This window comes from Festucalex cinctus, chromosome 21 (genome assembly GCF_051991245.1).
Source record: "Festucalex cinctus isolate MCC-2025b chromosome 21, RoL_Fcin_1.0, whole genome shotgun sequence".
Lineage (NCBI taxonomy): Eukaryota > Metazoa > Chordata > Actinopteri > Syngnathiformes > Syngnathidae > Festucalex > Festucalex cinctus.
Window position 1 is genome coordinate 8,604,809 of NC_135431.1, and position 20,548 is coordinate 8,625,356.

The 20,548-nt window shown below is 36.7% G+C and overlaps 2 protein-coding genes across 3 annotated transcripts in view; one reads left to right on the forward strand and one right to left on the reverse strand.

Annotated features, from left to right (window-relative positions):
- LOC144010968 (inactive serine protease 35-like) overlaps nt 1–20,548 on the reverse strand; it is a 59,510-nt gene that overhangs the window by 12,625 nt on the left and 26,337 nt on the right. Inside the window, exon 1 of one of the 2 annotated variants that reach the window (XM_077511519.1) lies at nt 15,644–15,738. The exons of the other annotated variant lie outside the window; for it this stretch is intronic. The gene's annotated coding sequence lies outside the window, so the exon portion shown is untranslated. Of the gene's footprint in view, nt 1–15,643; nt 15,739–20,548 lie in introns of those variants that run through there. 2 annotated transcript variants of the gene reach the window in all.
- LOC144010760 (terminal nucleotidyltransferase 5A-like) lies at nt 1,372–9,021 on the forward strand. The gene is made up of 2 exons (XM_077511215.1): nt 1,372–2,410; nt 7,950–9,021. Exons 1-2 carry the CDS (start codon nt 2,009–2,011, stop codon nt 8,763–8,765), a joined length of 1,218 nt encoding a protein of 405 aa, XP_077367341.1. The 5' UTR covers nt 1,372–2,008; the 3' UTR covers nt 8,766–9,021.

Consider the following 20,548-nt stretch of genomic DNA (forward strand, 5'->3'; position numbering starts at 1 on the left):
CTTACCGAATATTAGATGTTCAACCAGTTAAGTCTTTTGGGGTCAATGTAGTTCTCAAAGAAGCGTAAAACATTTAGTTACATACATACACACCAAGTCGGGAAAGGGTTAAAGAGCAGTCTCAGTCTCGTTATCTGGTTATGAGGCGCCACTTCAAATTATTTATTTATTTATTTTTAAACCGAACCATAAAAACATGGTGCGATTGTCAAGGACAAAGCTAAATGTGAGAATTAAGGCAAGAGTGGATATTTTGAGAGGCTGTTTGTAATAATCAACTGCCTCACTGACTGCACCAACGCATTTCAACATCAAAGACTCAATGCCACAGATGTCAAACCCAAGGCCCAGGGTGCCACATCTGGCCCGCCGCATCATTTTATATGGCCCGTGAAAGCAAATTATGTACATCCAAAATCCAGCCGTTTTTATCCATCTCACGGGGCGCCCATTTTGCTACTTGCTGTCGACTTAAGATGACATCACAGTTGCTCAGCAACGGCCAATCACAGCTCACGTTTTCTGAAGCTGAGCTGTGATTGGTTGTTGTTACCTGAGCCCTGAGCAACTGTGATGTCATTTTCACGCAACAGCAAGTGGCAAAATGGCCGTCTCCTGACATTGATAAAAACTGCTGGATTGTGCTGCTTAACTCATATTCCAATAATGCAGTATTAAGCAGAATACCATATTTAGACTAGTGGGGCGATTAGAACATTTTACTGTCAAGAGTTATTATTTTATTGTTTTGTTTGTTTTTTTTGGGGGGGGGGGGGGGGGTTGACTTCCCTTTAAACTGATAAATGATGACTACAAATTCTACTGTCGCCTTTTTTTGCATCCTAATTAAGTACAGTATGAAGATTTAACTATATTAATTACATCTATAGAGTTTAATACCATTTAACTTGAATCTGAATATGATTGGTTAATTTTGAACACAGTCGAGTTATAAGAGGGTGTGTACACTTGTGCAACCACATGATCCCAGTTATTTATTTTTACGTCAACTACTTCTATTTCCAATTACATTAAGAGTGTACAAAAGTTTCAACCTTTTTTTTTTTCCGAGTCTCATTTAATTACATCACAAATTTGACATTTAAACAGGGGTGTGTAGACTTTTTATATACACCGTATGTGACATAAATGCACTTTAGAGTAGATGAGCTTGGTCTGGTGTTTTGTTTTTTTTCCGACAGACTTTTTTCCTTTGTAAAATATGATGCGGCTTGGCTCAGTAAAGGTTCGTTAACGCCGCCCGAGTCAGAGGCATTCTCCAGTCCCCCCGCTAGCCCAGCCTGGAGGTGCCGCCTGTCAATCAACGCGAGCCCGCCCCGCCTCCCCTTGACAGTCAGACGGGAAGCTGGCCACAGGCTCGCCCTTTGCAGCTGTGCAACTTCAAACTCGATGACATCACGCGCTTGTCGGCGACGGACAAACGGAGCAAAATGTGAGTGCTAAGCTGACATAGGCCGCTTGATCGAAGTAGGTGTGGACGTGCGAGGAGTCCGCAAAGTCGTTTTTACGCAATTTGAGACGCGTGCGTAAAAGTGCGCAGAAAGAGGGTTGTATCGGGGAATCTTTGGAAATCATGGAAGGTTCGGTGGATTAATCCTGGATACTAGAGTGCAACTCTACTGACGAAAATACTTGTTTTTGTTTGTTTGCTTTTGCACTTTACGACGCGTGGGTAAAAGTCCGACGAAGCTTTGAAGCTTTGATCGGACGTCATGGACAAGTCTGGGGACTGAACGCGGACAACAAAGTGCAGTTCTGCAGTGATCGGACCGTGCTGGACTAATAAGCAACAGGTTCAGTTCAGACGGCTGCCGAATTAAATTTGTCTGGCGAGTGTTGACCCAGAAGTAGGACAATCATATTAGACTTTGCTCCGCCATATGCGCGCAAGAAACGGATTCCAGTGCGTCAAAGTTGCCCCGGCAACTCTTGCAGGACTTTGAGGAGGGGAAAGTTTGGGGGAAACGAAGCACTTTCTGGAAGAAGGATGGATGACAATGCGGACGCCGGGGAGAGCGTCAACCCGAGCGTGCTCAACTGGGAGCAAGTGCAGCGTCTGGATGCCATCTTGGCCGGCTCCATCCCCATCCACGGCCGCTGGAGCTTCCCCACGCTGGAGGTGAAGCCGCGCGATATCGTCAAGGCGGTGCGCGGCCGCATGGAGCAAACGCACATCCGCGTCCGGGAGGTGCGGCTCAACGGCTCGGCGGCCAGCTACGTGCTGCACGAGGACAGCGGCCTCGGCTGGAATGACCTGGACCTCATCTTCTGCGCAGAGCTCAAGGAGGAGAAGGACTTCCAGATCGTCAAAGATTTGGTGCTGGACTGCCTGCTGGACTTGTTGCCGGAGGAAGTCAACAAGGAGAAGATCACTCCCTTGACACTAAAGGTAAATTTTGGAACGAGCACATGTCACAGCACATCCGTAGGGGGGCATTCGGTTGCCGCTAAATACATGTTTGAAACTACTTTTCTATTTTTAAAGGGCTTGTTGGAACTGTTCATAATTCCCGCCATCTTGACTAGGCCCCAGTTCCATCACTGTACCAAACACTTGGAAGGTCAACCTTCAGATCCAGATTAATTTATTATTAAATATATAAAAACACAGAAGGAGCCTGAATGGGAAGTCTGGTGGTTCACTGGATAGCGCCCCGAGTTTCTTTGAGGGGAAAAACAAAAACAAGACCAAATCTGTGGAGCGCAGTATTGATCTTGTTTTTGCAAAATGTAGCCCAGCTTGGATGATTTTATTGGTAAGATTTTTGCCACCCAACCCCACAATGCAGACGTATGAAGAAGATGGACGATTGTTGTCACATAACAGCCAGAAATTCCTGCAGCGCCCTCATTGTTGCCGTTGACCAGATGTACTTTCATCAATTTTCTTACAGTTCTTGATAATAATATTCATGTCATCCATATATTCAACACTTGATGACTGTCTTCACTTTTTATTCCACTTTGGAAATGATTTTGCACCCCTTTACCTGACTGATGCTATCGAACAATGAGACCTGTCTGCATACTATTAGCTTGCACTGTAAGGGAAGATGTGACCACAAAAATGTCTGAGAAAGCATACTAGAACGAGGAAACTTTATTTATGGTTACTCAGAAGCACTTTAAATGGTGACAGGTGTGTTTTAATGCTTATTCAACATGAGTATAAATGAGAGTTGTTGTTTTGTTTTGTTTTACTCAATTATTTGGAAGACTACTTTTACTAATATGTTTCAATAGTTTAATAATGAATATTTTTGTAATCACGGAAAACAATTCCTACATATTTCTCAATATTTTTAAATATTTGAATATTTAATATTTTTAACTAAAAAATGTAAATCATGGAAAACACTTCCTACATATTTTTCAACATTTTTTAATATTGTTATATTTAATTTTTAACTAAAAAAAAAATGCAATCATGGAAAGCATTTCCTGCATATTTTTCAATATGCTAATATTTAATATGTTTTAACTTAAAAAAAAATGTAATAGATAATACTTCCTATTTGTTTTTCAATATTTTCAAATGCTATATTTAAGAAAAAAATGTAATGAAAAACATTTTTTAAATATTCTTATTTATTTTCTAAATAAAAAATGTAATCATGTGAAACACTTTCTACATATTTTTCAATATTTTTAAATATAATTTTTTTTAAATAAAAAATGTAATCAGGGAAAACACTTCCTACATATTTTTCAATATTTTTAAATATTCTAATATTTAATATTTTTAAGTAAAAAAAATGTAAATCATGGAAAACACTTCCGAAATATTTTTCAACATTTTAAAATATGTTTAATTTCTAACTAAAAAAAAATTTAATCATGGAAAGAATTTCCTGCATTTTTCAATATTCTAATATTTTATATTTTTTAACTAAAAAATGTAATCATGGATAACACTTCCTACATCAATCCATCCATCCATTTTCGTGACCGCTTATCCCTCACAAGGGTCACTTCCTACATGTTTTTCAATATTTTCAAAAATTATTATTCCACCCATCCACTTAAGTGCTTACTCCTCACAAGGGTCATGGGGGGTGCTGGAGCCTCTCAGCTGGCTATGGGCAGTAGGCGGGGGGCACCCCGGACAGGTTGCCAGCCAATCGCAGGGCACACAGACGAACAACCATCCATGCTCACAAGCACACCTAGGGACAATTCGGAGCACCCAATTACCCTGCCATGCATGTCTTTGGAATGTGGGAGGATACCGGAGTACCCGGAGAAGACCCACGCGGGCTCGGGGAGAACATGCAAACTCTACCCAGGAAGGCCGGAGCCTGGACTTGAACCCGAGTCCTCAACCACCGTGCCGCCAACACCGTAATACTGATTTTTTTTTTTTTTTTAAGAAAAAAATCTCATGAAAAACTTTTTTTTTTTTTTTTATTGTAATATTCATTTTTTTCAACAAAAAAAATGTAATCAAACCTAATTTCAAAGAGGATTCTGACTCATCCAAACGGTTTCAGATCCACGTGAATCAGTGGCACCGTGCCACCAGATGACAAAAACATCACTAATAAAAGCAAAGCACCTATCTATTATCTGGTATTATCTATTGTGTGGACTTAGTGTGACACAGGAAGAGGCATTAGGTAACACAAGCAGCCTTTTGTGCAACAAGAAAGAAACTGGGCGGCTCGGTCGAAAAGTGTCACCTTTTGTGGTTTGTTGCTGGGACTGCTTCTGCTTTTGTTTTTGTTTTTTGTCTTTTTTAAACCAACTCCAAATGTTAAAATAAAATAAAGCGTTACAGTTTTTGGTATCTTGTAGAACAGGGGTGTCCAAACTTTTTCATTTGAGGGCCACATAGAGAAACTCAGAAGGACGCAAGGGCCACATAATGTTGTGAAGAGAAATTGTGTTTAGTTCTAAAAATTGTACAAATAATTTATTTGTGCTTTTGCATATTTAGAAAAATGCTACAGTATATAAAGCAATTTATTTGTAATATGGCAGTAGGGTTATTATAGTTTTGCAATTTTTCATCTTTCATTTTTCATAGTTTTCAGGGTGGTTCTGTTAGTTTTTATTTGTTTAGTTCTTTAAAAAAATGCTTAATTATAGTTTAGTTTGTTAGTTTCAGTATTAGTATTGTTTTTTTTTTTTTTTGTTTTTTTTAAAATGTGTACTAGTTGTGTGCAATATTTAAAAAACAGCATGGTAGCGATGTCATCTGAAGGCGCTTTTCTATTGGCTGCTGCTAGATGACGTCACTTCTGTGTGACATACTTTCAACGTCCTTATTCCGGTTTATATCAAAATAAATCTACAAAAATCATATTTAAAATCATCCACAAAGGCTCATGCATTAAATTAATTACCGAAGACTAAAACGAAGGACATTTGCTATAATTATAGTTAGTTTTATGAACATAAAATGTAGTTTCAGTTAGTTTTTATTTTCTTAAAAAAACATTTTCGTTTTTATTTTATTTCGGTAACAATATTGTTTTTTGAATTTTAGTTTTTTCATTAGATTTAGTTAACTAAAATAACCTTTAATGGTACCTGTTTTTCGATACCCTCCCTTCTTACTTTGACCATCTCCAAACATTTTTGTTTTATTTTATTTGAACTGAGTCAAATGCCATTTTTAGCAGACGTCGCGGGCCACTAACAAATGGACGGCGGGCCGCAAATGGCCCCCGGGCCGTAGTTTGGACACCCCATGTTGTAAAACTACTACATGGAAGACTAAAGGGCGAGAACCCAACAACAAATTCCTAGCATTGTGATGCTAACGCGTTAGCCACAGAGCGTCGTGACCTAAGGGTAAAAAGGGTGGAAATGTTTTGATTGATATATCTTGCCGAGGTGTGGCCTAATGACACCGCATAGGATGCTTTGCGGTATCGAGTTGGCTGAACTTTGCAAGTGCATTTGGGGACTGCTTCTATATGTTGTGATAAATATACACGTATAATTATACACGTATAATTACACAAACACATAAAGCTAAAAATAAAAAAATAAAATAAAAGAAACATCCAATAAATATCTATGTATATGTTCAAGGGAGTAGGAAGAAGTTGAAAACTTATCCAGTCCTACCCCTTATTCTTCATATCCTATCACTTATTTATAACAAATTACATTCCCAATAAAAGAAAATATAATGCTACTCGTATAAAAAAATAAAATAAATAGAAAAATAAAAATACACAATAGTAACACACATATATACAAATTTCATTACACTCATATTAATACATCAAAGAAAAATAAGTAAATGAATAAATCATTTCTACAATCTTCTTAACTCATATCTGATTTAAATAATAATATTGAACTTTACTTTTAAACATTCTTTTAAATTCAACAAGTGAATTACATCTTTTCAGTTCAGTTCCCAAGTTATTCCACAAATTAACTCCTTTAACGGAGACACACCTTTGCTTAATATTTGTTCTTGTTTTGGGTTTTTTGTATACACTTGTACCCCTTATCTCATAAGGACAGTTTCTAATTTCAAACAACTTTTGAGTACTGTGGCAGAGTAGATTATTGTATACTTTATACATTATTTGTGCTATTTTAAACTCAACCAAGTCATAAAATTTCATTGTATTTAATTTAATAAATAGTGGATGTGTTGATTCTGTATATTTTGATCTATTAATAAATTTAATAAATTAAATGACAGTTCTGCCCTCTGATTGGCTGCCGAGCCATCCAGGGTGTCATCTGCCTTTCGTCTAAAGTCAGCTGGGATTGACGCCAGCTCCTCGTGACCCTAAAAAGTGGAAGGAAAAGTGATATGGACAATGGATGGTTGGACGTGTGTTGGAGCGCTGTGTGCCTCGTTGTAGAGAAGGCTGCAAGTATTCAAGCGGCGTCTTTTGGAGAAGTCAAATTGTTTTTCAGTAATAGATCAGCATTGCATGCGTAACATGCACATGGGTTACTTTATGTAATTAATCATCTCTGCCTCGTGAGCCTATTGTTCTATGTGTACAAACCACGAAAGGTTATTTGAGATCGTTTATTGTGGCTGAATTGGATGTAGTTTGTCTAAGTAAATATTTGGAGGGCTGGGTTTAAAAAAAATTGAATAATCATTATCGAATCGATTTTCCTTTGAGTGTGATGTCAATACATAAAACCATAAATTATTATTTTAATACTTTTTTCTCCATGAATTAACAAAAAAACAAAAAAACAACTGACTTATTGCACTTTATGACAATTCATAATCTGTTTAATTGCGATTACTGAAGCAGAATTATGAAAACATTTTCATCTCATCCATGCTGATGTCAATGTTTTTGTAATACTTAAATTATATCACGTGTTATTTACATCAATAAATCATTTAACCAGTTCCTGCCTCTGCAAAATGTAATTTAGAATTTAATGTTTGTGGAGTTTTATTCTTATTATTTTTTATTTATTTAAGAAGAATTGATGTTCCATAATTAATCAATATTGGATTGAACTAAGTGAATCGAAACAAACAGAACTTGTGTTAATGGAAATCGAATCAATTGAGTAAATTTGAACCCATACTACTACTACTACTACGACTACTACTACTACTACTACTTTATACTTGTCATATTTTCATAAAATAGCAGCACTCAAGTACAGTTTTTGGCTACTCTGCTCATAAATCAAGGTACAAAATAATTGAAAAATAATATAATTACAAACTAGAAATGAGAAGAATAGAAAATTGACAATTTCATGCAATTTTATTGGCACTTGGTATCGGTAATGGTGACTACACAAGAGTTGAGTATCGGTCTGAAAAAAGTGGTATGGAACATCCTAATACGTTTTGCCTGAAAATTGCATGAAATGAATGTCCATTTTCGATTCTTCTAAGTTCTAATTTCTCGTCCTTGAAAATCGACCTACGCCTATAATAACTTCAGTCATCAGATGTTTGTGGATGCTCCCCGCAGGAGGCCTACGTGCAGAAGATGGTGAAGGTGTGCAACGACTCGGACCGCTGGAGCCTCATCTCGCTGTACAACAACCGCGGCAAAAACGTGGAGCTCAAGTTCGTGGACTCGCTGCGGCGGCAGTTCGAGTTCAGCGTGGACTCCTTCCAGATCCGCCTGGACTCGCTGCTGCTCTTCTACGAGTGCTCCCAGCACCCGATGGCCGCCGCCTTCCACCCCACCGTGGTGGGCGAGAGCGTCTACGGCGACTTCCCCGCCGCCCTGGACCACCTGCGCCGGCGCCTCATCTGCACGCGCAGCCCCGAGGAGATCCGGGGCGGCGGCCTGCTCAAGTACTGCCACCTGCTGGTGCGGGGTTTCCGCCCCGCCTCCGACTCGGAGATGAAACTCCTGCAGCGCTACATGTGCTCGCGCTTCTTCATCGACTTCCCCGACGTGGGCGACCAAAAGCGCAAGCTGGAGTCCTTCCTGCAGAACCACTTTGTGGACCTGGAGGACAGGAAGTGCGACTACCTGACGGTGCTGCACCGGGTGGTGAAGGAGAGCACCGTGTGCCTGATGGGCTACGAGCTGCGGCAGACGCTCGGCCTCATCGCCTCGCTGGCGTGGCGCGCGCTGGCCGAGCGCAACGCCATCCCCAACGCTGCCAACGTCACCTGCTTTTACCAGCCCGCCCCCTACGTCTCCAACTGCAACTTCAGCAACTACTACGTGGCCCAGGTGCAGCCGCTCTTCGCCTGCCAGCCATCGCCGCCCCGCCACTACGTTCCGCCCCCGCAGCATCCCGTGCACGCCACCTGGCTGCCCTGTAACTAGAACCTGCACGACGGTCGCGCGCGTGAGGGATTTCTCGCAAGCATGCGTTGCTTTGTTGTTCCTTTGTGAGTTGAGTTCAGGCCGTTTTCGAACTTACTACTAGGGCCCAACCGATTAATCGGACGAGCTAAGCTCTTGTAAATGAGCCGATTTTGGCTTCCTTTTTTTTTTTTTTTTTTTTTTTAACATTTTTTACACTGAAACATAAAACAATTTTTTTTTTACAAACAATAAATAAAATAAAATAAAAAATTCAGCCCATGTTTTTGCCGATTATTCTCTTTGTTGTCGTTTACTACTAAAGCACAAAACCGTTAAATGTGCCTGTAATTCATTTAAGCATAAGGGACCATTTAAAAAACAAACAAAAAAACCTTTAATAAAATACATAATCGGCCGATTAATCGGTTATCAGAATTATATTCTACAAAATATCCTAATCAGTCCGAAAGAAAATCCAAAAAGCCAGCTTAGCTTAATGCTAACAAACAATGCAAAATGCCTTTGAGATGCTAACAATTCGCGCCGACATTCACAGTTCTAGAATCTAAATATATTTGTGCATAAATGGTAACACGTACACCGATAAGAATACTCAATGGTAGGGCCCCACCGATTAATCGGCTGGCCGATAAAATCGGTGGGCCTTGCGGCCCTTCCTCCCCCCACCCCCCTTCCCTTCCAACATAGGCCAAAATAATTGGTCAAATGGACCCCCCCCCCAAAAAAATAAAATAAAAAATAAATAATAAAAAAATTACAAACTTGAAACATTCTTAAGAAAAAGCTGATAAATATAGAAAATAAAAATAATAAAAATAAATGAAAAAATACAGAGAAAAATATATTGGGGAAATAAATCTTCACATATACGAATTTGCGGGTGCAGAAGTTTTAATTTGTAATATCACCATAAAGTTATTATTGTTAACAAATATGTTTGAAATACATTAGGGGGAATTACCCATTATCTATTTTATTTTTTTTATTCATCAACCGATTTAATCAGTAATCTGTATTTTATTTAATTTTTTCTGCCAAAAATCAGTATCTGCATCTGCCCCAAAAAATTCCTATCGGTCGGGTCCTATTCACAGGAATGAACTCATTATCTTCTAAGGAAAATGACTGTTACAGTATCTTGCTGAGTCGCGTACTGAAGAAGTCTGCACTACTATGCATTCAATATTATTGTATGCCACTGTAACATTGGTCACTATAAACATTTAATTCAGTGAGATAGCTCGCACAGCACTAAAACCTTTGAGAAAGGCTGAACCTGGATCCAGGGCTGATCCTCGTTTACCTTGCTGCACTTCGGAGACTTTGTGTCTGTTACCATGTGACACATTTAATATTGCAAAAAAAAAAAAGAAGTGACTACTATTTGCAAGTCCAAAATGTCAAGAGAAACAACAAAGCAATGCATGTTTGAATTCTTCACAGCAACTAAGTGCCTTGGAAAAAAGGGAAAAATATATTTTTGCAGTGTGCTCAGTGGTGTATTTCCAAGCAAATAATGAATGTATTGCGATAAAAAAAAAAAAAAAGTTTACCTATGTGGAGTCAGGATTTTTACACTGAGGCACTAAAGCGTTTTGTTTTTTGCTAACTCTCGGCCGATTACAAAAGAGGAAGTAACGACACACAACTGTAAGGTGACGCAGAGAATTCAAGGGAAGCGGTAGACTGGTTTGATATAAAAACGCTTATGCTAATAAAACAGAAGGGGAAAAATAACCCATTCCAGACAGTTTCATTTCTTATTAAATCGGTCAAAATGTTGAAGTGGACGAAAGCAGTTCTTGGCTAAGAGGCTTTTCTGTACAAATTTGTAGTACTTGTTTTTGTATTATTGTATTCCACATACAGAAAGGGAGAATGTACAGGTGGTGCGAGGTTTACAACCGTTCCGTGCTATCGCTAAACTATGCTAACACAATAGTTAAGTCATTACGGAGTATATTTGCTAGAAAAACAATCCAAAGTCTTGCAGTATTGGATGTATTTATCGGTGCGCTCCATTTTTTTTGCTTCGGTTGATTCAAGACGCGATTCAATTGCGATTTAATTCTGCCCGTCTCTACTGTGAACTGTCGCAAAAAAAACAACATTTTGGAGTACAGTTGGTGTAAGTCACTTTTGACCGTTTTCTCTCTCAGACATGTTTTTCTATCTCCATTTTTGTACAGTTTGTCTGTTTTTGGTCACATTTTGTACATTTGTGATGCACTGCGATGACTCGCAGGTGTTGATTGTGACGATTCTAACGATTAAAGTAAAACAAACAAACAAACAAACAAACAAACGACCAATTTCCTGAGTGCGTCAGTTGATCGAAAGTAAAAGTTGCCACGGGGGTCAACGCCCGAAGGTGCCCGCGATTGGCCCCTGCCAGCCAGTGACAGCTGAGGCAGAGGGATTTCCCCCGACAGAGACGTCACCGACAAGCCGCCGGCCGTCATTTGCGCCCGCCGCTTGCCAAAACTCATTAAGCTTGCGTTGGCACGGGCCAGCTTGATCGCATAACCTGCTGAGATGCTACTACCGGCGGGACCTTGCCCTCCTGGGGGATGCGCGCGAGTTGGTAGTGAGGCAGATGGCACTTTCCCTGCGAGTAAAACACTTTCTGATATTTATTTTGCTTATGCAACACTTCACAAAGTTGCTGTTAACAAGGAACTGATCAAATACGCAACATATGTTTGATCCTATAATGTAATAAATTCCTGAAAATGCCTGAAAATGTAATATTTGCACTTAAAAAAATTACTAAAACCCAATAATGTAATATATTCATCAGTAATGTAATTAAAAAAAAAAAATCCTGACTGATATAACATTTTTACCGATAATGTAATATCTTATAACAACATATGAATCTGATATCACTTTCAGTCACGGTGACCTAAAAACACGTCTTTGATTAACAATAAAACATGAGCATTAACTGTAGCACTTTCCCAGAAGTCTTTGCAAGTGGGCGGAGCTTACTTGGATTAGCTCTGCAGAGTTGGTTTAACACAAAATACATCAACTCTGTCAAATAACTCCAACACTGACCCCCATTTGAATCTGTTGGGGGTTGAAATAAATTCTGAAATATTTAACACAAAAATGTTAAAGCTCCAATTTTTTGCTGTGAATGTACAGTTTATAACAGCACATGTAGAACACACATTATCTGCCAGGTTTTACATGATCAGTTTTGGGGGGGGAAAAAAAGAAAAAAAGATCCAACTAAAAATGTAATAAGCTCCCAATACTGCAATAAGCTATTACATTATCGTAACAATGTTATTACAAAGTCTTTTTTTATTTTTATTAAATCACATTATTGGTGAAATTATTACACTATTGGGTTTAATTACATTTCTGAGTGTGTTAAGTGCAAATTTAATTGTATTTTCATTAAAAAAATAAATACAAAAATACTACATTACAGCGTGCTACACTGGACCAATATTCTATACTTCCTGGTCCAGTTACATTGGTAATTGTTCACACTTTGACACCAAGATGACACCTTGCAGAGGAACCATAGTACAAAACAAGGATGTGGCCAAAAAACAAAAAATTAGACGTCAAATTAAGTTATGCGTAAAAGTGCATTTTAAGTTCATCCTAAAATGTCACCCAAAAGTCCAATATCACCAACTTTTTGCATGTTGTATCTCGTGAATCATTTTTTTACGATTCCTCGAATGATCTTATCGTGTCTAGATAAAAGTTGTCGTGATGGATTGAAGTAGATATGCGAAGAAGAACATCAATGTCATCCACCGCTAAAGAGGCCTGAGAATGGACACTAAATATAGAAGCCAGCCGTCCTCCCCTCAGCCACTGTAAAGACATTAACCCATCTACAGAAAGCTGATTATCATTCCTCGGCATGTACTGTGTCACTGCGCAAAGATTTACTGTCCACCCGCCGGAGCTCACTTTCACTGGAAAGAATAGCAACAAAAAAAAAACAAAATGCAGTCCACTTCCTTATCAAGGGTTCAACAGGAAGTGAGAACAGCAGATTGAGGTGTTTTTGTTCAACCAGGGAATGAGCTAACCCACCAGAGCACCAAGATGTAGCGGGAAGGATTTTTCTTTCAAGCATTTCAAACGAAAAAATATATTTACAACTATAGACAAGTGCACGTTTTTGGAATGTAGAAAGAAGCTGAAGTGCCCAGAGAAATCCCACGTAAGCTCAGGGATGAACATGACTCACTACAAAAGGACGGACTTAGCTGAGATTCAAACCTAGAACCTCTCCACTGTGAGGCAGACATGAAGGTGTAGCAGAAATTCGTCTTTCATGGTGAATTATGAAGGTACAATGTGATGGTAAGTCATGTTGGTGATATGTCCACTTATTAGTTAGGGATGGGCGGGGAAGTACCGATACCAGGTAATTTTTATTTAAATTATTTTTTTATGCTCTCTCTCTCACAATCTCTCCAATTTTTATTATTATTTTTTACTTAAATTATTATTATTTAATTTTATCCCTCTCGTACTGTCAAACATTTTTATTTATTTTTTAAACATTTTTAATTACTTTTGTAATTTTGTTATTTTGTATTGAAATTATTATTACTATTATTATTATTATTATTATTATTATTATATTTTTATTTTTTTTAATCTCCCGTGTTGTCATTTTAAAAACATAAAAAAATAAAATAAAAATGTGTTTGAAATGACAGTACGGGAGGTAAAATAAAAAAAATAATTTCAATTCAAAAATAGTAACATTTTTTAATTATTTTTAAAATATTTTATTATTTTTATTTTGTATTTACATTTTTTTAATTTTCTCTCATACTGTCATTTTTAAAACATTTGTATTTATTTTTACTTATTTATTTAAACATTTTTTACTTTGTTTTAATTTTTTAATTTTTTTTATTGAAATTATTATTATTTTTATTTTATTTTTTCACTCTACTGGTATTAGTCTGAAAAAAGTATCTGCCTCTCTCCCATTTTTTACCAAATTTGCAGTGTAAAAAGACAAGTCTGCATGCATTTGTCTGTGGCCATTCCCAAGAATGTTGTATAAGGGTTTTGGTACGTGTCCATTTTGCATATGCACAGCAACTGTTTTCTCATCAGATGTTGGCAAAGAAAGCAGAACAGCCAGTATCTTTCTCCACACTTGCCACCTGCAAGCCTGTGGTTCGCATGTGTCCAGTAGCGCAACATACACATACGGAATTACTTATACATTTGTGCGTGCGTGAGTGTGCGCGTGAGAGACAGGAAATGTACAACTTGATGTGGTCATCCTCGCGTACACACTCTCACACGTACAAACTCCAGTTATGTTGGAGGTGGACCAGTTGGAACGACAGCAGGGCCAAAGAGTCCATCTCCTCCCAGCCCAGATCATAGGTCAGCGAGTAAATCAAACAACAGCCAGACTGTGAGAAACAACAAGTGTGAGTCTCTCTCGCTCTTTCTGGAAGAGTGGACTGACGAGAAGAACGTAACATGTATACATTGAGCTATTTTTGGTGGATTAGAAACATTAAAATACAGTGCCACATTGAGACACAAGATTAATTCACTCTGGCAACACTTGAATGATCCTTCCGTATTGAAATGAATGGAAAGGTAATTGATCTGTTATAACATAGTAATAAGATATCTAAATTAGGGGTGTTAAAAAAAATTGGTACGGCAATATTACAGCGCACAATTATTGTATCAATTCAATATTTAATGGAACATTAAGCCTTAATATTTTACTTCAAATGCTGTTCAAACATGTAAGAGATTTCAACCTGTTTGTTAAATACAGTGACTCACAGTTATAAGCCTGAAGTGCATTTTCATGGAAATCTTACACATATACACCTTTACTGATATTTTGCAAATGTGAGTTAAAAAAAAAAAAAAAAAAAAAAAAAAAAAAAAAAAATCACAATAATCGACTTTAGATTCGTATCAGGATTAATTGGTATCGTGGAATCGTGACCTATGAATCGTGATACAGATCGAATCGCCAGGTACTGTGCAATTCACACCCCTAATCTAAATAGAATGTATTTAATTAAAGAGGTTTTGAATCGTGATTAATTAATTGAGGCCCCTTTTAGTGCGTGTGAATTGGCCACAGGGTAATTAATCTGTTATAACATAGTCATAACATATCTAAATAGAATGTAACAAATTAAAGCAGTTTTAAGTCCTGATTATTTACTTTTAGGACATGTGAATTGGCTAGAGGGTGATTAACTGCCACCATATAACTTGTTTCTCAAATTTTGCTCGCAAGACAAGGCAAAATAAATAAATAAATTCATAATCCGAACGACGGGTAGTATCTCGCAAAACTAAAGTCAGCTCTCAAGGCGCCGATTCGTCACATGATGGACAACTGTACTCTTGCAACTTTGTGGGAACAGTTTGGGGAGGCCCCTTTTCTTTTGCCAATGCACAAGGACAGATCAATAAAGTCATGCTTGGATGAGCCGGCGTGGAAGAACACCATCAAACGCCTCTGGGATGAACTGGAACACAGATTGGAGCAAAAAATCTCTAAGCCAAAACGGTGAATTATTCCCATCTTGGACATGTCATTGATGCTTTTTGTCTCCAACTGACCATGTTTCATTCACATGACATTTGAAACATGCATGCTCCTATAGACACTCTCCAAATGATCCTAACGTTAAAAAACAAAACAAAAAAACAAACAAAACAAAAGTGTCCTTAAACTTTCACACACACAGCATGTGACGCTCTCCTCTCGCCTTCTCAACATGATTCATTTGCAGCCGACGTTGCTATTAGAGATTATAAAAAGCAGACGTAAGCAAAACCCGATCGGTCTGATTATAAGGCACGACAATAATAATAATACTAATAAGTCATACTTGCTGGATACACCAATCGCCATGAGAGTTTTCCGTGACATCAGATGCCAAACAGCCGTCTGGGCTGCGGCAATAAATCAGACTCATCCACAATCTTAAGTGTTTATGCCGGCTTGTGTAAACGCTGGCCAGCTGGACGGAGGCCAGCGTTGGAACAGAACAGAGATTAGCTTGTTTCGGGGCAGAGAGCGAGCGAGCGGGCGGGCGGTCTCCGGCAACGGGGACGTTGATGTGTAACCCGAAGTGAGTGGCTTGTTAAAAAACATAAAATAAATAAAAAAATAATCCAGAAATAGATTGCCAGTGTGTAAAATAGTATCACGTGGACACAGCCATAAAAAATAGCAAAATTATTTGAACATATATGAAAAATATTGAGGATTTTTTAAAATCTGAGACTGCATATATTGAGAATTTTTGGATTATTATTTAACAATGGCAGCACAAAACTTTGTTTGGGTGAACGAAATTGTGTTATCGGACCACTGACGTCATCGATCCATGGGCAAAATATGATATTACAACCGACCATCGATTTTGTATAAAATTAAAAATGTCAGCCAGTCAAATAAGCGTAAAGTTTACTAAATTGTTACCAAAAATGTGTCAAAAATAGACAAATTATATTTATGAACATGCCAAAATGTAATCCTGATAGTTCATACGGAAGCATATTGCATTCAATTGGAAAACAAAACAAAACAAAACAAAAAAAACCTCCTGTTTTTCTGACCATTTTTTTTTCCAGGGGGCTTTGGGTTTTTTTTTTTAGTATTTTTTTCCTTTCTTTCTGTTTTTCTGAACATTTTTTTCCGTCATAAAAAAAATAAAATAAATAAAAATCAGCAAAACAGGAAGGAAAACTACTCAGAAAAACAGGCAAAAAATAATTAGAAAAACATGCGGAAAAAGTAGTTTCTCTCTCCTGCTTTTCTGTGTAGTTTTTCTTCCTGTTTTTCCTGAATATTTTCTTCTGTTTTTCTGAGTAATATTTCCTCCTGTTTTTCTGAATAATTTCCCCATTTTGTAATAAACATTTTTAATTTAATTTTTTTCATTTTTAATTTAATTTAAAAAATGCAGTTAAACAGAAAAAAAATTCCGAAAAACTGAAAAAAATAAATAAATAAATAAAATAAAATAAAATACATACAAAAAAAAACAACAAAGCTCCCCCAAAAACAGTCAGAAAAAAAAAAGGAGTCCCCCCCCCCCCATGTGAATGCAACATGCTTCCATAAGTTCATCACAGGCTTTATTTCAAATATAACTCCAACGGTTACTTTGACCCAGCATGTGCGAAAATCGGCAGAAAACTGAGCCAATGTGCTGACAAAGAAAACTCTGCAATAACACAGACAACAAAAAAGTTGATGATGAAAAACCCAGCAGCGCATGTGCCAAATATAGTCGTCGTCTGCCAGGATTGGCAAAAGCCGTGTCTCAAAATAACCGTTCTACTTTGAGGTTGCGAGTGACGGGCGTACTTTTGAAAATCACCAATGACTTGTACCCCAAGTGTGCCAACATGCTGCAGTCATTTGTGGCCACAAGTGTAATTTAGGAGGGTTTTATCCATGTAACGTCTTAAATCATAGCTATCTTTTAAGCTGTAAAGCGCGCACGTCATGGTGGAAGTGAAGCTAACAGTACGACTAGCTTAACTAGTGACCGTGTGAACACGGTGCGGTCTGTTCCCGTATTAGCCAACGTTACGACCGTTACACTACGGTGAACTTTTGCTCTACTTCACTCCCCCCCCCCCCCCCCCCCCATTTTTTTTCCTATGCAAAAGTTATACTTAATGATGTTGGTGAGTCAGTGGCTGTTTTAGCGCTGAAACTTTCAAGAGGTTCTTTGTGTGTCTGAAAAAGAGAAAGTTGGATGGTCACCACAACAGTCATGACTGAGAAGCTTCAGCGGTGGTAACCATTTTTAACATCCTAACTGACTGGCTGACTCACATTTTGAAGGAACACATTTGATTTGTTGTCCATTTAATTAGAATACTGAGACTAAGTGCTTGTTCCATTCATAAAAAGGTGGGTGGGCCTACTGTGCTCTAGATCGGCGCTCACCAATCTTTTTGCCGCTATGGACCAATTTTTTAGTATGAAATGTTAGCGGAGACTTCATCATGTGATACATTGAAAACAATAACAGTAGTCAGCAACGGTAGGTATGAAAAAATTAGGGTGTCAAAATTAGTGCGTTAATTTTGAGTTAATTTAAAGTTCCTTTACACCACTAATTATTTTAATGTGCAATTAAGGACCACCCCTTACTTGGAAAGCCTGTACTGTGGGAATTACAGTCACAACGCAGCAGACATGTCCCTGTCAAAATTTAGCAGTAATGAATTTAATAATAATGCATATATTTGTGGAGACTGGGGTCAAGTTGTATTTTGCAGAATTTCACAAGTAGCTAGCTCTAAAAATGAAAAGAAAAATGCACTGAGCTGTCACAATGTCTTACAAATGCAATTATGCTATCTAGTGGCAGAAAAATTACCTTAACACAATTCAATATATATTTTTTTTTACAGTGCAGTACATCTTTAAACGTAAATTCAATTTTGTTAATTATTATTACATTATTTTATTTGTATTATATTATTATTATTATTATTATTATTATTATTATTTATTGATTGATTGAATTTTTATGTTTTTATTTTATTTTATTATTATTATTAATTCAATCTCTGATGTAATAACCTTATTTATTGATTGATTGAATTATTTTTTGTTTTATTATCTGTTCTTATTGCTGCTGGACATGTAAATTTCCTAGAGGGAGCCATCCCAAAGGGATCAATAAAGTCAAGTCTAAGTCTAAGTCTAAGTCTATCAATGACTAAACAATGCATCCATATTTCTATTAGTTGAACATTTTTTCCCCTTTTATGCTAACGAGTATGAAAATTTTGAAAAAAATATATTTTATTGTACATTTATAACAGATATAACATTTGTGATTAATTGTGTTATCTAGTGAAGCCATGCGATTAATTATGATTAAAACATTTTAATCACCTGACACCCCTAGAAAAAAAAAAAAGACCAATTTACTTCCAACTTTTGGATTACATAGGACTGCTTGTATACGAGTGCTAATATCGGAGATTTGGGATGTAGACCGATATAATCCAATACTGTTTTTTGGCTGAAAATCGAACCGATATCCGATATCAATACCGGATCGTAGCACCCCTAAATACTATCGGGTCCGACCGATTATGGCCCTCCAAACATGAGCTAAAATCGTCCAAACAGCCGATGTTTTGCTGATTATTAGACATAAATCTATCCCTAAATACTGAATATATAATGACATTTGTTAATATGGACCTGACATTCAAAACAAAGCAAATCAAAATTATTATAAGTGTGATACGATCTTCCTCTGAATCGCTTAAGAGGGAAAGTGCAAAAGTTGAGTTGCTGCAATTTTTTTCCTTATCTGAATTCAACTTTATTTATGACAATCGAAAACAGATTCTCACTTGCGGCGCCGACCAGGCGGCAGACAGGGAAGCAAATAACGCAAATACAACAAAGTATAGAATGTGACAAAGAGTTTTTACGTGACAATTGGACGTCAACGCTGCCTCCAAACCTCCTATTGTTTGTGTAACACACTTTTTGCATCTGCCCCACAACGCCCAGAAAGACACAAATGCTAATTAAGAAGCAATTATGACGCATTTTCCCACAGAAAGCAAATGACAGAAACACAATGGAAGTTTGCTGTCGATGAAAAGAAAAGTTCACTCCCTCTTTACTGAGCTGCTCCAATGACTCACTAGTACAACCACAATCAATTACAGAAGAAATGCTGGCAATTATCATAATTTTCAAATTGTTCTTCGGAATACAAAAGATGTTCATTCCCTCTCAAACACATGATTTGTTCTTTTTTTTTGTTTTGTTGCAAAGACACCTCGGCATTCTTAGAAGTTAGGGTGTGTGTTTTTTTTTTGTTTTTTTTTTGCATATATACTTACATCTCTATGAGAAAATTATTTTATTGGAGGATGGTGACAATTAGGAAATAGGGGGAAATAGGTAATAAGGGTTATAAATAATATATATATATATATATATATATATATATATATATATATATATATATATATATATATATATATATATATATATATATATATATATATGTATATATAAAACTACAGGTATCAAAATTAAATGACAATTAAGCATCAAATTGCCAACTATTTTGATAATTGATTAATCATTTCGAGCCAAAAATTCTCTGATTTCAGCATTTGAACAGAAATACTTTTTTTTTTTTTTTTTTTTTATATATTTTTGTTTAATTAAAAAAAGCTTTTACTTTGGGGAAAAAAATATTTTCTAACATTATGGGCCAAATTGTATGGTTTTGGGGAATAAAAATGTATACATTCATTTACATTTCATTTACTAAAAAAAAAAAAAAAAAACCTGCTAATTTTTATTTTGTTTAATCATTAAATAATACCAAATTATCGGTTAAGAAATAGTAATTGTGAAAAACCTTTTTACTTGGCAATACATTTTTAAAATTTGATTATTTGATGGAATAATTGATAATTGATTTTTAATAAATAGTTTTTATTTTGCAGTTATTCTACTACTATATCTGTCTGGGCAAAAAAAAAAAAAAGAAAAGTGGGATTGAACATCCCGAGTTAAAATGTTTTAATTACTTTAAAAGTTATAGTATTTTTTTTTTTTTTTTTTAAATACTCTAAATATGCTCTATGGACTTTTTTTTCTCTCCTGCATGATTCACTGAATGCCTGTTTAAAAGATGCAAAAGTAAGCAAGTTTGATCTCGCCAACTGTCGTGATCCACACATTGTGCAAGAAAAAAACAATCGCGCAAAAGCATCCAGGAATC

Coding starts and splice junctions, on each gene's coding strand:
- LOC144010760 (XM_077511215.1), top strand. CDS start 2,009: ATGGATGACAATGCGGACGCCGGGGAGAGCGTCAACCCGAGCGTGCTC. Junction 2,411..7,949: donor TCACTCCCTTGACACTAAAG/GTAAATTTTGGA, acceptor TGCTCCCCGCAG/GAGGCCTACGTGCAGAAGAT.